Raw genomic sequence first — 18,776 nt, forward strand, 5'->3', positions numbered from 1 at the left:
GTCAATGTGCGAAAATGCTTAACACTCACTTTAAAGGGAATCTGTCAGTAGGATCAACCCTCCCAACCATCTAGGTAAGTATTGTGGCCCGACTACGTGTCGTTAAATGATCTCTGGACTACAATATTTTCTTCCAATCTACATTTTCGAGTGAGATGTAAATGAGCTGTTAAGATCTATGGGCTGGACATAGATCTCCTCATGACTCCGCCTCCAGAGCTTAGCATAAGTGAAAGTGGGTGTTACCAGTGTGAGACATGTAGATCAAGAGAGAGGACTGTCAGTCATTGCATGTCTCACACTGGTAACGCCCCCTTTCATTTGTAGAGTAGTCCAGTCCAGATATCATTTAAAGACACGTAGTGGGGCCACAATACTTGCCTAAATGGTTGAGAGGGTGGATCCTACTGACAGATTCCCTTTAATAGCGCCAGTGTGCAGAAAAAAATATGGGCACAGTGATGCCTAGCGGGAGCATATTCTAAATAATCAGGAAAATGAGGCCATAATAATTATAAATGATTTATTGTCAACAACAATTATCACAGCAGATTTATATCGAGTATTAGCAGCTTTTCACATCAAGTCAAGAAGGACAAAACACATAATCCCTGATCTGACAGCAAGTCTGGCACATAGGAACGTCCTGCGGGGCGATACCCAGCGTATGAGGTCCAAGCAGGGGATGGGCTCAAGAGCTGCCATCATCACACTACCACCTCCACACAGATGGACACAGAGATTTAGGGGCCTGAGCAGATCCCACCAGCCCCTCAAGAAGCCCCCCACAAGAAGGCATTACATATAGCAGATGATGGACAGTGGTTGTGCGAAAGGAGAGCGACAGGTCCAACATCAATCCTCAGAGGCACAGTAACCAGTGCGGAGGCAGCGGTCAGTGACCAGGGGGCAGAGTATAGGGGCCGCTCATCTCTCAGGGGGTCACTCCACTCAGTGCAATGCCAATGCTGTGCTCCTTCACACTCTCCACACTTGGAGGATGCCCTTTTTTCACTGGAGCTGGAAGAAGAAATGTCATAAAATATTTATTTAAGGGATTGCAAAAAAAAAAAAACCTGCATAAATTTACAAAAAAAACAATAATTTAACAAGGTTTTCAGCCAGTTAGATGGGAGGCAGGGGGGGGGGTAATCTGGTGTATTGGACACAGTTACAGAGTGAGGGGACATTTCAATTCATGACACAGCCATTATAAAGCTCAACACACAAATGACTTTAAAGAAGCACAACATCCAACCTTAGTCCAGCGGCTCTGTGCCCACCAGTCGTAACCCACCCTCCATTCACTGAGGCCAAAATCACCACATGGAGAATTAATAAACGGCATCCAGAAGCAGACGCCCTGTCCCTCACCTCCACACTGTAACCTACACGGCTGCTCACCATTATTGGCACCCCTTCATTTTTTTCATACACCGGACAATATCTTTAGAAATAAATGTACCAAAGTTATATCCTCAGGATTTTTTAATTAATGGTCTAAAGTAATACAACAATAAAACACTGTATTTCAACTTCCATGTTGCAATTTCAAAGAAGAAACAGAATAAACAGCATGTGCAGCAATAAAGGCCCCCTAATTAATACTTGGTTGCCCCCCTAATTAATACTTGGTTGCCCACCCTTTGGCATTGCTGACAGCCTCCACACGTTTCTTATAGCCATTGTAAGGCGGCGGTGTTCACACTGTGCAGTAACTGAGGCAGTGACCCAAGCAAGTCCAACATAAACAGCTTTTATTCAGCAACTCACGGGTAAACAGGACAGTCCTCCGGTTCGCAGCCGGGTTAACATGAGTCCATAAACAACAGTTACCGTGGGCAACGTCCGCGCGGGCCGCTCAGAGCCTGACAGGTGCAGAGCCTTCCTAGGCGGTGGTTCAGCCACCCTCAGTCCTGCTGAGCTTTCCTGCTGTGCTCCTAGCAGGCTCCAACACTGAACAACACTAATCCTTAGTGCAGGGTTTAAAGGACCTGTGGCAAGAGCCACTGGAAAACCCGGGTTGGAGGGAGGAGGCCGCCCCACTGCCTCCTGTGACCTCCTCCAAGAAATGAAGGCCCTGCCGGGTTTTACTAATCGGCCTTAGCCAGATAGCCTGACCAGGTCAATGCTCACCTTCATTCCTGCATTGCAGTCGCAGCTGTGTCTGTGACCTCAATGCACTCCAATGGATTTAATAGGTCTCTGTACACATTCTGGGGGATATATAACGTCCCTCGTATACGATCCCGGTCACTGCCTCACATATCCCCCCCCTCTGTTCAAACTTGTGGGGTTGAACATTTGCCACCATACAGGGTGCCCGGGACACTCCTCCTCTACCACGCTATAGTTTTTCTCTGCCGGGACAAGTTTTCTACTCATTTGGGTGACCGGGTGCTCTTCACCATTCACTTTTTGTGACAATACCGCCCCTAGGCCTACCTCCGAGGCATCTGTCTGTACAATGAAGGTTTCCTTGAAGTTGGGGCTGATGAGGACCGGCTGTCCACACAGGGCCAACTTCATGGACTGAAAGACTTCCTCTGCCTGAGGGTTCCACTGAACCATTACCGAATTATTCCCTTTCAAGAGATCGGTCAGGGCCGCCGTTCGCCCAGCAAAATTAGGTATAAACCGGCGGTAATACCCAAGGATGCCAAGGAACGCCCTCACCTGCTTTGTACTTGACGGTTTAGGCCAGTTTTTTATGGCCTCAACTTTATTGATTTGGGGCTTGATAGCTCCTCGGCCTATCACATACCCCAAATATTGGGGCTTCCTCTAGCCCTATCGCACATTTTGTTGGGTTTGCCGTTAACCCCGCAGCTCTGAGAGAATACAGCACCGCTTGTACGTGTGATAGATGCGTATGCCAGTCAGTGCTAAAGATGATATCATCTAGATACGCGGACGCGTACTCCTGATGAGGCTTGAGCACTATGTCCATCAACCTCTGGAATGTAGCCGGGGCCCCATGTAACCCAAAAGGTAAGACCACATAGTGGTATAGACCCTCTGGAGTTACAAAGGCGGTCTTTTCCTTTGTCGAATCTGTGAGATGTACCTGCCAGTAACCCTTGGTGAGATCGAGCATGGTAAAGTACTGGGCTTGCCCCAGTCTCTCAATCAGCTCGTCCACCCGGGGCATTGGATAAAGGTCAAACTTTGACACTTCATTCAATTTCCGGAAATCGTTACAGAAGCGTAATGATCCGTCTGGTTTTGGAATCAGTACGATGGGGCTAGCCCACTCACTCCGTGATTCCTCTATGACGCCTAACTAAAGCATTTGTTTTACCTCAGCCGTGATGGCTTGCCTCCGGGCCTCGGGTACCCGGTACCGTCTTAGGCTATGTGCCCACGATGCAGAAATGCTCAGGATTTTTTCCTGAACGTTTCTGCATCTCCCTGGCAGAAAAAAACGCATGCGGATTGTAGATGCGGATTGTACATGCAGATTGTACATGCAGATTGTACATGCAGATTGTACATGCAGATTGTACACGCGGATTGTACATGCGTTTTCCTGCCAGGGACATGCGGATGTGAAGCGTTCTTCACATGCATTTCCGCATGCGGGTTGACAAGCGATTTTAGCATCACTTGGAAATTGCTTGTCAACTTGGTCACACTATATAAATCCATGCAACCGACATGAAAAAAATAAATATATACTTACCCTCCGATGGCCCGCGCTGTCTTGCTTCCCTCCGTTCTCCCTTGCCGGCAGCGGTACACTGAAGGACCGGCCGACGTCAACATCGCGTGACCCGTCACATGTCTATGACGTCAGCGCAGGTCCTTCAGTCCATCGCGAACTGCCGGCAAGCAAGGAGGAGCGCAGCGCGGGTCGCCAGAAGGTAAGTATATATTTATTTTTTATTTTATTCTTTTTTTTATAGTTTTCTACGGTACCCGGGTCCGGAGGAGTCTCCTCTTCTCTAGACCTGGGTACCATCTGCACATTAGAACGCATGGAATGCGCATCTACATATACAGTGATGTGTAATCCATGCGATCTAATGCAAGTCAATGGCAGCGAAAACGCAGCAGATGCGGATTATCATTGGGGGACATGGCAGACCTTCTACCATGCATTTTTTAAGCATTTCTGCAGCGTTTTTGCCGCTGCGGAAACGCTTAAAAAACGCATCGTGGGCACACAGCCTAAGTCGCACCCTTACCCCAGGTTCGGTGACAATGTCATGTTAGATAACCGTAGTCCTATCCGGTAGCTCTGAGAACACGTCGGTATTGTGCTGCACCAGTGACTCCCGTTGCTGCTGTTTAGTGAGGGCATCACTTATCCTGACCTCTCCCCCGGACGCATCCCTGGCTGAAGGTAGAGAACTCTCTGGTGATATACCCGGGGTGACGTCAGTAACTAAACACTCTCGATCTTTCCAAGGTTTCAGCAGGTTTACATGGTAAAGCTGCTCAGGTTTCCTCCTTCCGGCTGATACACCCGGTAATTTACCTCCCCCACCTTTTCTCGAACCTTGTAAGGCCCTTGCCACTTGGCCATGAGCTTACTCTCGGCTGTGGGTACCAGTACTAACACCAGATCACCCTTGTTAAAAGTTCTGACTCTGGCTCTTTTATTATATGTGCGCCTCTGAGCTGCCTGGGCATCTAACAGATGTTCTTTCACGATGGGCATGACCGCCGCGATCCGGTCCTGCATACTAGCCACATGTTCAATTATACTCCTATGCGGAGTCGGCTCTTGTTCCCATGTCTCTTTGGCTACGTCGAACAGACCCCTAGGGTGTCTGCCGTACAATAACTCAAAGGGAGAGAACCCTGTGGAAGCCTGGGGTACCTCACGAACGGCGAACATCAAATCGGGTAGCTACATGTCCCAATCCCTTCCGTCCTTAGAAACCACCTTTTTTAACATGGACTTGAGGGTTTTATTGAACCGTTCTACTAGCCGGTCGGTTTGAGGGTGGTACACCGAGGTGTGCAATTGTTTAATTTTTAGCAGTTTGCACAGTTCCCTTGTCACTTTGGACATAAAAGGGGTCCCCTGATCCATCAGGATCTCCTTAGGTAGTTCAAGGCGACAGAACATGGCAAACAGCTCCTGTCTAATCAGTTTTGCCGAGGTGTGGCGTAGTGGTATACCCTCAGGCTACCGGGTGGCATAGTCGACGACCACAAATATATGTTGGTGGCCACGAGCGGATTTTACAATGGGCCCTACCAAGTCCATTGCAATCCGTTCAAAAGGTACCTCTTATCACTGGCAGGGGTACCAATGGGCTACGGAAACTTGCGGTGGGTGTGGTCAACTCACATTCGGGGCAGGATTCGCAGTACCTTTTGACCTCCGCGTAAACCCCAGGCCAAAAGAACCGCCGCAAGATACGTTCTTGCGTCTTTTTTACCCCTAAGTGTCCACTCAGCAGGTGTGTGTGTGCCAAATCTAGAACCACCCGACGGTACGACTGAGGTATTACCAACTGTTCTACGACCTCGTCCCTGATCTTATCTATCCTATACAGCAACTCACCGTTGACTACCATGCGTGGAAATACAGTATCTGCACCGGGCTGTTGGGTTATGCCGTTTACCTCTACCACCCTTTCCCCCGCCTGAGTCAGGGTGGGATCCTGTAGCTGAGCCGTCCCAAACGTGTCCCGGGACACTTCCAGCTCGGGGATCAATGGGGTCTCCTCGACCTCTCCTGCCAGGACCTCTAAGGGAAACCTATCGGGGTCACACTCTATCCCTAGGTTGGACACCCCTACAGCAGGTTTGTCGGGTACAGCGCCTGTAATACATTTTACCGGGGGAGAGTGGATTTTGTTTTTCCACAGAGTCCAGAACAGGGGCAAGTCTCTTCCCAACACAGTCCCATAAGGAAGAGTTTTTACCACCCCCACCACATGTTTTATATCTCCACATGGCGTGGACAAAACTATCTCCGCAGTTGGGTACTCTCGGAGGTCCCCATGGATACACACAACCCCAACTGGCCGTCCACTGGGGTTGTCTCCTGCCACCAGCGACCCATGTACCAGAGTCACGAGGCTCCCTGAGTCCAGGAGGGCCTTCGTGGGGTACCCATTAACCAGTACTTGGCATAGTTGGAGTTCACTGTCCCGGGGGTCGGCGGTCGCTGTGCAGACGGTCTGGGCGTACATTGAGACCCGGCGGCTATATCCGCAGTCCATGGGTTCCGTAGTCAGGGGACAATTAGCAACCACATGTCCCGGCCCCTGACACCGCCAGCACCTAAGGGTGGAGGTACTGTTATGTCTTATGACAGTTTGGGAGGGAATTGTTCTCCTGCCACTCTCACTCTGGGGTTGCCATTCAGCACGGTTAAGGTGCTGACTGTCCCCAGAAGAGGGACGCGACCCCTTTCCCGACTCCTGGGTTGGCAGGGATTGGCGGAGTCTCGAATGAAGTCCTGAGTAGCCGAGTAGCGCTCGATCAGGCTGACCACCTGGTCGAGTGTGCCGGGGACCCCTTGCCCCACCCAACGTTGGATAGCGGCTGGCAGAGTCCTCACCAGCCGGTCAACCACCACCCTCTCCACTATCTGGGCTGGAGACAAAGTCTCAGGCTGGAGCCACCTCTTTACCAGCTGCAGGAGGTCATAAGCCTGAGACCAGGCGGGTCGGGTCTCCACATAGGCCCATGAAAACAAGCGCTGAGCCCTCACGTATGTATTGACCCCCAGTCAGGTAAGGATCTCACCTTTGAGCCTCTGGTAGTCCTGGGCGTCTTCCCGACCGAGGTCGAAGTAGGCCTTCTGGGCATAGCCGACCAAAAACGGAGCCACCACTTCCGCCCACTGGCCGGCTGGTAGGTTTTCCCGCTCTGCTGTACATTCGTAAATGGACAGGAAGGCTTCCACGTCGTCCTCCGGTCCCATCTTCCTCAATGCTGAGCGAACCTTGTCCCGGGCCTCTTGACGTTCCGGGGCTGGTGCCATCAGCGTCTCCCGCAGGGCTGTGAGCTGCTGCACAATCAGCTCATTGGTGTGCTGCTGCTGCTGCTTGAACAGCTCCTGCTGCGGCCGCTGCGTGAGGACCAATTGCCTTAACAGCTCCTCCATTTTGTCCACAGGGTTGGGCTGAAAGGTGGCCGGCCGGATTGTGGTCATGCAGCTGCCGGTGGGGTATGCCTCAGTCACAATGCCCGCATTCTCGCACCAAGCTGTAGGGCGGCGGTGTTCACACCGTGCAGAAACTGAGGCAGTGACCCAAGCAAGTCCAACATAAACAGCTTTTATTCAGCAACTCACAGGTAAACAGAAAGTCCTCCGGTTCGCAGCCGGGTTAACATGAGTCCATAAACAACGGTTGCCATGGGCAACGTCCGCGCGGGCAGCTCAGAGCCTGACAGGTGCAGAGCCTTCCTAGGCGGTGGTTCAGCCACCCTCAGTCCTGCTGAGCTTTCCTGCTGTGCTCCTAGCAGGCTCCAACACTGAACAACACTAATCCTTAGTGCAGGGTTTAAAGGACCTGTGGCAAGAGCCACTGGAAAACCCGGGTTGGAGGGAGGAGGCCGCCCCACTGCCTCCTGTAGCCTCCTCCAAGAAATGAAGGCCCTGCCGGGTTTTACTAATCGGCCTTAGCCAGATAGCCTGACCAGATCAATGCTCACCTTCATTCCTGCATTGTAGCCGCAGCTGTGTCTATGACTGCAATGCACTCCAATGGATTTAATAGGTCTCTGTACACATTCTGGGGGATATATAACGTCCCTCGTATACGATCCCGGTCACTGCCTCACACCATCTATAAGCTTCTTGCTCTTCTCAGCTGGAATTTTCTCCCATCTTCCTTTGCAGTTTGTTCGAGCTCTTGAATGTTTGCAGGTTCTCTTCCCCAATGTCAGATTTCAGCTCACCCCAAAGATTTCCAATGGGATTGAGGACAGGACTCATTGCTGGCCATTTTTAAAACAGTCCATTTTTTCTTTTTCAACCATTCCTGTGTACTTTTGGATGTGTGCTTTGAGTCATTGTCTTGCTGGAGGACCCATGATCTTCCACTCCATCCAAGTTTTCTTACACTGGGTAGGACATTTCGCTCTAAAATCTCTTGATAATTATCAAATTTCATTATTCCTGTCATACGGTCAAGTCCTCCAGTACCTGACGCAGCAAAGCAACCCCACGGCATTATGGATCCTCCACCATGCTTAACTGTTGGTAAGGTGTTCTTTTCCTTATAAGCTTCATTGCGCCTTTCAGTAAACAAACTGTTTCTTTGCATTGCCAAAAAGCTCTATTTTTGTTTCATCAGTCCACAGAACATTTTCCCATAAGGATTGTGGTTTGTCAAGGTACTCTTTGGCAAAGATCAGTAGCTCCTTTTTATGTCTTTTCTTTAGCAATGGTTTCTTCCTTGGCCCATACAGCTCTGCTTGGTTTAGTGTGCGGCATATGGTACTTGTTGAAACCATGAACCCAGACTGTTCCAAGTTGGCCTTCAGGTCTTTGAAAGTTTTACATGATGTTTTTTCCACCATTCGCACCAACCTTTGAAGATATCTCTTGTCAATTTTCCTCTTTACCGCACGTCCAGGGAGGTTCTTGTCAGTTCCATGCTTGGCAAACTTCTTAATAACATTGTGCACTGTTGAAACTGGGATACCAATGTCTTTAGAGACAACCTTATACCCTTTGGAAGTGTTTGCTAATAATAGCAGTTCTGAGGTCCTCAAACAGCTCCTTTGTCTTCACTGTTAATACAAAGGAACAGGGCCTACCATGAGGCTTTTTAAAATACTGAAGTCGTCATTCATTGGCTAATTCATGTCACGTGGGTACCAACACTTAATCACAGGTGAATCTCTTGAGATTTACAACAGGCGAGTCAAAATGTGTTTCCATACTAAATTAATGTAAAGAGTGCCAATACCAGTGAAACAGCAGCTTTAGGTTTTTCTATTTTTCCCTCCCATTGCAACCTATGCTCTACCAACGTCAGATGGAGAAATACTCTGCCTACACCAGCGGTGCCCACATCACTCAATATGCCATTTTGGGCCACCCCACCGCCAATTGCTCACACAATCGCTTGCCTGTGTGTAGCTCTTTGGATTCATTCAGTTGTCCATCTTTGGCCATTTAAGTTCACAAGACTTAGAGCCACATTCACACATGAGCGTCCCCTCTGATGGTTAGACCCCCCCCCATAAATTGGAAATCATCCCTAGGGAATGATACAACATGGGGATGATTCAACATGGGGATGTGGCCTCAGACAAGAAAATCTAGTGCACTGATACATTGTTACCATCTATATGGAGACACAAATCAGATCTCACCAGACATCGAGATGTTTTCTGCCAGGGCAGCTTTTACTCCCTGGCTATAATATGCAATGAAGGGTCCCATACCCATTTAGTGACAAGATGTGGAAGAAAACTCTGGAGGTCACTATAAAAAGGAGTCCAACAAGGACCAACATCTCTAAGACCGAGAATAGATAATGAGCAGATAACAGGTTGTAGACATTAGAAAATGCAGAGAACATTCTCTATATAACTTCATATACACAGTGTATGTGTGTGTATATATATATATATATATATATATATATATATATATACACATTTATTTTTGTTTCTTGGCCTTGTTTCAGAGAATATGAATGATAGCAAGAAACCTTTTCCTCCACTCATGGTTATTGGTTGGGTGAAGCCATTTATTGTCAAACTACTGTGTTTTCGCTTTTTAAATCCTAATGACAACCAAAAACATCCAAATGACTCTGATCAAAAGTTCACATACCCTGGTGATTTTGTCCTGATAACATGCACAGAATATGACACAAATGGGTTTGAATGGCTACTACAGGTAACATCCTCACCTGTGACCTGTTTGCTTGTAATCAGTGTGTGTGCATAAAAGCTGAGTGAGTTTCTGGGATCCAGACAGACTCTTGCGTCTTTCATCCAGCCACTGATGTTTCTGGATTGTGAGTCATGGGGAAAGCAAAATAATTGTCAACGGATCTACAGGAAAAGGTAAGTTGAACTGTATAACACAGGAAAGGGATACAAAAAAATATCCAAGGAATTGATAATGCCAGTCAGCAGCGTTCAAACTGTGATTAACAAATGGAAAATCAGGGGCTCTGTAAAAACCAAACCACGGTCAGGTAGACCAACAAAAATTTTTGCCACAACTGCCAGGAAAATTGTTCGGGATACAAAGAAAAACCCACAAATAACATCAGCTGAAATTCAGGACTCTCTGAAAACTAGCGGTGTGGCTGTTTCAAGATGCACAATAACGAGGCACTTGAAGAAAAATGGGCTGCATGGTCGAGTCACCAGAAGAAAACCATTACTGTGCAAATGCCACAAAGTATCTCGCCTATAATATGCCAAACAGCACAGAGACAAGCCTCAAAACTTCTGGTACAAGGTAATGTGGAGTGATGAGACCAAAATTGAACTTTTGTTCACAACCATAAACATTACATTTGGAGAGAGGTCAACAAGGCCTATGATGAAAGGAACACCATTCCTACAGTAAAGCACGGAGGTGGATCGCTGATGTTTTGGGGATGTGTGAGCTACAAAGGCACAGGAAACTTGGTTAAAGTTGAAGGAAAGATGAATGCAGCACGTTATCAGCAAATACTGGAGGCAAATTTGCACTCATCAGCCCGGAAGATGCGCATGGGACGTACTTGGACGTTCCAACATGACAACAATCCAAAACACAAGGCCAAGTCGCCCTGTCATTGGCTACAGCAGAACAAAGTGAAGATTCTGGAGTGGCCATCTCAGTCTCCTGACCTCAATATCACTGAGCCACTCTGGGGAGATCTCAAGCGCGCAGTTCATGCTAGATGGCCCAGGAATTTACAGGAACTGGAGGCTTTTGCCTAGAAGAATGGGCAGCTTTACCATCTGAGAAAATAAAGAACCTCATCCACAACTACCACAAGAGGTGTCAAGCTCTCATTGATGTTAGAGGGGGCAATACACTGTATTAAGAACTGGGGTATGTGAACTTTTGATCAGGGTCATTTGGATGTTTTTGGTTGGCATTAAGACTTAAAAAGAGAAAACACAGTAGTTTGACAATAAATGGCTTCACCCAACCAATAACCATGAGTGGAGAAAAAGTATTTTTGTTATCATTCATATTCTCTGAAACAAGGGCAAGAAAGGAACAATTCTGCCGGGGTATGTAAACTTTTGAGCACAACTGTATATACACAGACTATTCCTAGCACTGAGAGATCACATATCACTGCTGCCCCCACATCACATACCACTGCTCACAGATACTGGGGGACGTCTATTGTACCTGGGGGGCTCCACATTTGGAATTGTGTTGCATTTCTGTTTGCGTCAGAATTTGACAAGTCACAACTTTATTTTCACAGAAAAGCTTATTTGCACATTTTAAGTCCGATATCAGCATTGCCGTCCCTACAAATTTACTTACACTGACCTGGAAGGTTGCCCCTAATACCCACCTGCCCAAGTCACATGACGAGGCCCATTCAAGGGAATCTGTCAGCAAGTTTTTGCTACCTCATCATAGAGCAGCGTAATGTAGGTAAAGAGAAGCGGAATCCAACGATGTATCACTTAGATTACTGGGTGCAGCCCTTCTCACACAATCAGAGCTTTTATATTTAGCATGAAGCAGAGCTGAGAAAGCTGACCCCGCCCCCACCACAGCATCTCCCACCCCACCACACCTGACTCCGCCCACACCACAGCTGACCCTGCCCCCACCACAGCTACCCCTCCCACACCACAGCTGACTCTGCTCACACCACAGCTGGCCCTGCCCACACCACAGCTGACCCTGCCCCCACCATAGCTACCCCTCCCACACCACAGCTGGCCCTGCCCACACCACAGCTGGCCCTGCCCACACCACAGCTGGCCCTGCCCCCACACCTGACTCCGCCCCCACCACAGCTACCCCTCCCACACCACAGCTGGCCCTGCCCACACCACAGCTGACCCTGCCCCCACCATAGCTACCCCTCCCACACCACAGCTGGCCCTGCCCCCACACCTGACTCCGCCCCCACCACAGCTACCCCTCCCACACCACAGCTGGCCCTGCCCACACCACAGCTGACCCTGCCCCCACCATAGCTACCCCTCCCACACCACAGCTGACTCTGCTCACACCACAGCTGACCCTGCCCACACCACAGCTGGCCCTGCCCCCACACCTGACTCCGCCCTAACCACAGCTACCCCTCCCACACCACACCTGACTCCGCCCACACCACAGCTGACCCTGCCCCCACCACAGCTACCCCTCCCACACCACAGCTGACTCTGCTCACAATACAGCTGGCCCTGCCCACACCACAGCTGATCCTGCCCCCACCATAGCTACCCCTCCCACACCACAGCTGGCCCTGCCCACACCACAGCTGGCCATGCCCACACCACAGCTGGCCCTGCCCCACACCTGACTCCGCCCACACCACAGCTACCCCTCCCACACCACACCTGACTTCGCCCACACCACAGCTACCCCTCCCAAACCACACCGGACTCCGCCCACACCACAGCTACCCCCTCCCACACCACACCTGACTCCGCTCACACCACAGCTACCCCTTCCACACCACACCTGCTCCTGCCCCACCACAGCTGGCTCTGCCCCCACCACAGCTGGCCCTGCCCACACCACAGCTGGCCCTGCCCACATCACAGCTGGCCCTGCCCACACCACAGCTACCCCTCCCACACCACAGCTGGCCCTGCCCACACCACACCTGACTCTGCCCACACCACAGCTACCCCTCCCACACCACACCTGATTCCTCCCACACCACAGCTGGTCCTGCCCCCACCACACCCAACCCTGCCCACACCACAGCTGGCCCTGCCCACACCACACCTGACCCTGCCCACACCACAGCTGGCCCTGCCCACACCACACCTGACCCTGCGCACACCACACCACACCTGACTCCGCCCACACCACAGCTCCCACACCACAGCTGGCCCTGCCCACACCACACCTGCCCACACCACAGCTGGCCCTGCCCCCATCACACCTGACTCCGCCCACACCACAGCTAACCCTCCCACACCACAGCTGGCCCTGCCCCCATCACACCTGACTCCGCCCACACCACAGCTAACCCTCCCACACCACAGCTGGCCCTGCCCACACCACAGCTGGCCCTGCCCCCATTACACCTGACAGCTACTCCTCCCACACCACACCTGACTCCGCCCACACCACAGTTGGCCCCACCAGCATTTCTGTGTACAAAGTCCATAGACAGTGAACACGGGGAGGGAAAGATGATGGATTCGTGGAGTCCGGCAATGGTAACTTCTTAGTGATAAACCATTCACAGTTAGTAAACAGCAGCACGGGGACAAGTGTCACATCCCTGAATTCTGTGCTTTACCTTCTATCTCCCGCTGTCTTCAGACTACGCAGCAAACCCCTGCTGACAGATTCCCTTTACATGGTTGATATTAAATAGAGCTCCAGTCTGAAGACAACATTTGCATCCAGTCACAGAAATGTCATCCAAAGTCCAGCTAGCCTTAAAGGGAATGTGTCAGCAGGATCCAACATCCCTGGAAATATGTACCGCGTGGTCAGACAGCATGGACGAGTCTGAGAAATCATAAGACAAGCAATCTAAGGATGGCGGCTTCTATACACACAATATATATAGATCTAGAACATAGAGACGTGCGCGATGTAATAGGAACAACTTTAAGGGGTCGTACACTACTCAGACTCAGACAACCCATTAATAAATGATAATCAAGCATTCCTTATATCATCTGTGAGAAGCTCAGGCTCTGTAAGCCCCCAAGTACCCCGCTGATAACCCCGGACTACAGACCTCCAGCTTCACTCTGCAATTCTTCTTAAAGGAAATTAAACCTGACACGGCATCTTTAATCTGCCAAACAGAACCTGACAGGATATAAAGTAAGGAATGTCCTATCTCCAGACAGCGCACTCAGTATCTGAGACCTCAGGAGAGCCAAGGAATACAGCCCACCTAGAGAGTCCCCCCACCCCAAAACACACAGTACTACTACTGGGAAGGGATCCAGGAATGAGGCCTGATGGGATTATCTCCACTCAGATGAATGGACTTGCCTGGCTACAATGAGCACTTCATTAACTAACCGGGTCAGAAAGGCCTTTCTACTCAGTCACTACACTGCTGGGAGCGAAAAGGAAGCGGCGATGCCTGCACTGAGGAGTGGAAATCACCACACACAAACCATTAACTCCTCACAGCACAGCTCAAACTCCCACCGGCCGAGACCCCAGAGCCGCCAACACCAGCAGACGACCCAACACCTCAACCCTACGTTACATCACTGACCCTGAGTCACCTCCTGTATTATACTCCAGAGCTGCACTCACTATTCTGCTGGTGCAGTCACTGTGTACATACATTACATTACTGACCCTGAGTCACCTCCTGTATTATACTCCAGAGCTGCACTCACTATTCTGCTGGTGCAGTCGCTGTGTACATACATTACATTACTGATCCTGAGTTACATCCTGTATTATACTCCAGAGCTGCACTCACTATTCTGCTGGTGCAGTCACTGTGTACATACATTACATTACTGATCCTGAGTTACATCCTGTATTATACTCCAGAGCTGCGCTCACTATTCTGCTGGTGCAGTCACTGTGTACATACATTACATTACTGATCCTGAGTTACATCCTGTATTATACTACAGAGCTGCACTCACTATTCTGCTGGTGCAGTCACTGTGTACATACATTACATTACTGATCCTGAGTCACCTCCTGTATTATACTCCAGAGCTGCACTCACTATTCTGCTGGTGCAGTCACTGTGTACATACATTACATTACTGATCCTGAGTTACATCCTGTATTATACTCCAGAGCTGCACTCACTATTCTGCTGGTGCAGTCACTGTGTACATACATTACATTACTGATCCTGAGGTACATCCTGTATTATACTCCAGAGCTGCACTCACTATTCTGCTGGTGGAGTCACTGTGTACATACATTACATTACTGATCCTGAGTTACATCCTGTATTATACTCCAGAGCTGCACTCACTATTCTGCTGGTGCAGTCACTGTGTACATACATTACATTACTGATCCTGAGGTACATCCTGTATTATACTCCAGAGCTGCGCTCACTATTCTGCTGGTGCAGTCACTGTGTACATACATTACATTACTGATCCTGAGTTACATCCTGTATTATACTCCAGAGCTGCATTCACTATTCTGTTGGTGCAGTCACTGTGTACATACATTACATTACTGATCCTGAGATACATCCTGTATAATACTCCAGAGCTGCACTCACTATTCTGCTGGTGGAGTCACTGTGTACATACATTACATTACTGATCCGGAGTTACATCCTGTATTATACTACAGAGCTGCACTCACTATTCTGCTGGTGGAGTCACTGTGTACATACATTACATTACTGATCCGGAGTTACATCCTGTATTATACTCCAGAGCTGCGCTCACTATTCTGCTGGTGGAGTCACTGTGTACATACATTACATTACTGATCCTGAGTTACATCCTGTATTATACTCCAGAGCTGCACTCACTATTCTGCTGGTGCAGTCACTGTGTACATACATTACATTACTGATCCTGAGTTACATCCTGTATTATACTCCAGAGCTGCGCTCACTATTCTGCTGGTGCAGTCACTGTGTACATACATTACATTACTGATCCTGAGTTACATCCTGTATTATACTACAGAGCTGCACTCACTATTCTGCTGGTGCAGTCACTGTGTACATACATTACATTACTGATCCTGAGTCACCTCCTGTATTATACTCCAGAGCTGCACTCACTATTCTGCTGGTGCAGTCACTGTGTACATACATTACATTACTGATCCTGAGTTACATCCTGTATTATACTCCAGAGCTGCACTCACTATTCTGCTGGTGCAGTCACTGTGTACATACATTACATTACTGATCCTGAGGTACATCCTGTATTATACTCCAGAGCTGCACTCACTATTCTGCTGGTGGAGTCACTGTGTACATACATTACATTACTGATCCTGAGTTACATCCTGTATTATACTCCAGAGCTGCACTCACTATTCTGCTGGTGCAGTCACTGTGTACATACATTACATTACTGATCCTGAGGTACATCCTGTATTATACTCCAGAGCTGCGCTCACTATTCTGCTGGTGCAGTCACTGTGTACATACATTACATTACTGATCCTGAGTTACATCCTGTATTATACTCCAGAGCTGCATTCACTATTCTGTTGGTGCAGTCACTGTGTACATACATTACATTACTGATCCTGAGATACATCCTGTATAATACTCCAGAGCTGCACTCACTATTCTGCTGGTGGAGTCACTGTGTACATACATTACATTACTGATCCGGAGTTACATCCTGTATTATACTACAGAGCTGCACTCACTATTCTGCTGGTGGAGTCACTGTGTACATACATTACATTACTGATCCGGAGTTACATCCTGTATTATACTCCAGAGCTGCGCTCACTATTCTGCTGGTGGAGTCACTGTGTACATACATTACATTACTGATCCGGAGTTACATCCTGTATTATACTCCAGAGCTGCACTCACTATTCTGCTGGTGCAGTAACTGTGTACATACATTACATTACTGATCCTGAGTTACATCCTGTATTATACTCCAGAGCTGCATTCACTATTCTGTTGGTGCAGTCACTGTGTACATACATTACATTACTGATCCTGAGCTACATCCTGTATAATACTCCAGAGCTGCACTCACTATTCTGCTGGTGCAGTCACTGTGTACATACATTACATTACTGATCCTGAGTTACCTCCTGTATTATACTCCAGAGCTGCACTCACTATTCTGCTGGTGGAGTCACTGTGTACATACATTACATTACTGATCCTGAGCTACATCCTGTATTATACTCCAGAGCTGCACTCACTATTCTGCTGGTGCAGTCACTGTGTACATACATTACATTACTGATCCTGAGTTACCTCCTGTATTATACTCCAGAGCTGCATTCACTATTCTGCTGGTGGAGTCACTGTGTACATACATTACATTGCTGATCCTGAGTTACCTTCTGTATTACACTCCAGAGCTGCACTCACTATTCTGCTGGTGCAGTCACTGTGTACATACATTACATTACTGATCGTGAGTTACATCCTGTATTATACTCCAGAGCTGCACTCACTATTCTGCTGGTGCAGTCACTGTGTACATACATTACATTACATTACTGATCCTGAGTTACCTCCTGCATTATACTCCAGAGCTGCAATCACTATTCTGCTGGTGGAGTCACTGTGTACATACATTACATTGCTGATCCAGAGTTACCTTCTGTATTACACTCCAGAGCTGCACTCACTATTCTGCTGGTGCAGTCACTGTGTACATACATTACATTACTGATCCTGAGTTATATCCTGTATTATACTCCAGAGCTGCACTCACTATTCTGCTGGTGCAGTCACTGTGTACATACATTACATTACTGATCCCGAGTTACATCCTGTATTATACTCCAGAGCTGCACTCACTATTCTGCTGGTGCAGTCACTGTGTACATACATTACATTACTGATTCTGAGTTATATCCTGTATTAGACTCCAGAGCTGCATTCATTATTCTGCGTGTGCAGTCACTGTGTACATACATTACTGATCCTGAGTTCCATCCTGTATTATACCCCAGAGCTGCACTCACTATTCTGCTGGTGCAGTCACTGTGTACATACATTACATTACTGATCCTGAGTTATATCCTGTATTATACTCCAGAGCTGCACTCACTATTCTGCTGGTGCAGTCACTGTGCACATACATTACATTACTGATCCTGAGTTACCTCCTGTATTATACTCCAGAGCTGCACTCACTATTCTGCTGGTGCAGTCACTGTGTACATACACTACATTACTGATCCTGAGTTACCTCCTGTATTATACTCCAGAGCTGCACTCACTATTCTGCTGGTGCAGTCACTGTGTACATACATTACATTACTGATCCTGAGTTACCTCCTGTATCATACTCCAGAGCTGCACTCACTATTCTGCTGGTGCAGTCACTGTGTACATACATTACATTACTGATCCTGAGTTACCTCCTGTATTATACTCCAGAGCTGCACTCACTATTCTGCTGGTGGAGTCACTGTGTACATACATTACATTGCTGATCCTGAGTTACCTTCTGTATTACACTCCAGAGCTGCACTCACTATTCTGCTGGTGCAGTCACTGTGTACATACATTACATTACTGATCCTGAGTTACATCCTGTATTATACTCCAGAGCTGCACTCACTATTCTGCTGGTGCAGTCACTGTGTACATACATTACATTACTGATCCTGAGTTACCTCCTGTATTATACTCCAGAGCTGCACTCACTATTCTGCTGGTGGAGTCACTGTGTACATACATTACATTGCTGATCCTGAGTTACCTTCTGTATTACACTCCAGAGCTGCACTCACTATTCTGCTGGTGCAGTCACTGTGTACATACATTACATTACTGATCCTGAGTTACATCCTGTATTATACTCCAGAGCTGCAGTCACTATTCTGCTGGTGCAGTCACTGTGTACATACATTACATTACTGATCCTGAGTTATTTCCTGTATTATCCTCCAGAGCTGCACTCACTATTCTGCTGGTGCAGTCACTGTGTACATACATTACATTACTGATCCTGAGTTACATCCTGTATTATACTCCAGAGCTGCACTCACTATTCTGCTGGTAGAGACA

The 18,776-nt window shown here is 48.3% G+C and overlaps 1 protein-coding gene across 4 annotated transcripts in view; it reads right to left on the reverse strand.

The window, feature by feature from the left end:
* Positions 1-508: 508 nt before the first annotated feature.
* Positions 509-18,776, reverse strand: part of CEP128 (centrosomal protein 128) — a 331,982-nt gene continuing 313,714 nt past the window's right edge. For all 4 annotated transcript variants that reach the window (XM_073638150.1, XM_073638151.1, XM_073638149.1 and 1 more), the window contains one exon: positions 509-1,020. In XM_073638150.1, coding sequence (XP_073494251.1) covers positions 935-1,020 — 86 coding nt within the window. In that variant the 3' untranslated portion in view covers positions 509-934. The remainder of the gene's footprint in view (positions 1,021-18,776) is intronic.

The sequence above is a fragment of the Phyllobates terribilis genome, unplaced genomic scaffold (genome assembly GCF_046119375.1).
Source record: "Phyllobates terribilis strain yellow unplaced genomic scaffold, ASM4611937v1 Scaffold_7__3_contigs__length_470593459, whole genome shotgun sequence".
In the NCBI taxonomy this organism is placed as follows: domain Eukaryota; kingdom Metazoa; phylum Chordata; class Amphibia; order Anura; family Dendrobatidae; genus Phyllobates; species Phyllobates terribilis.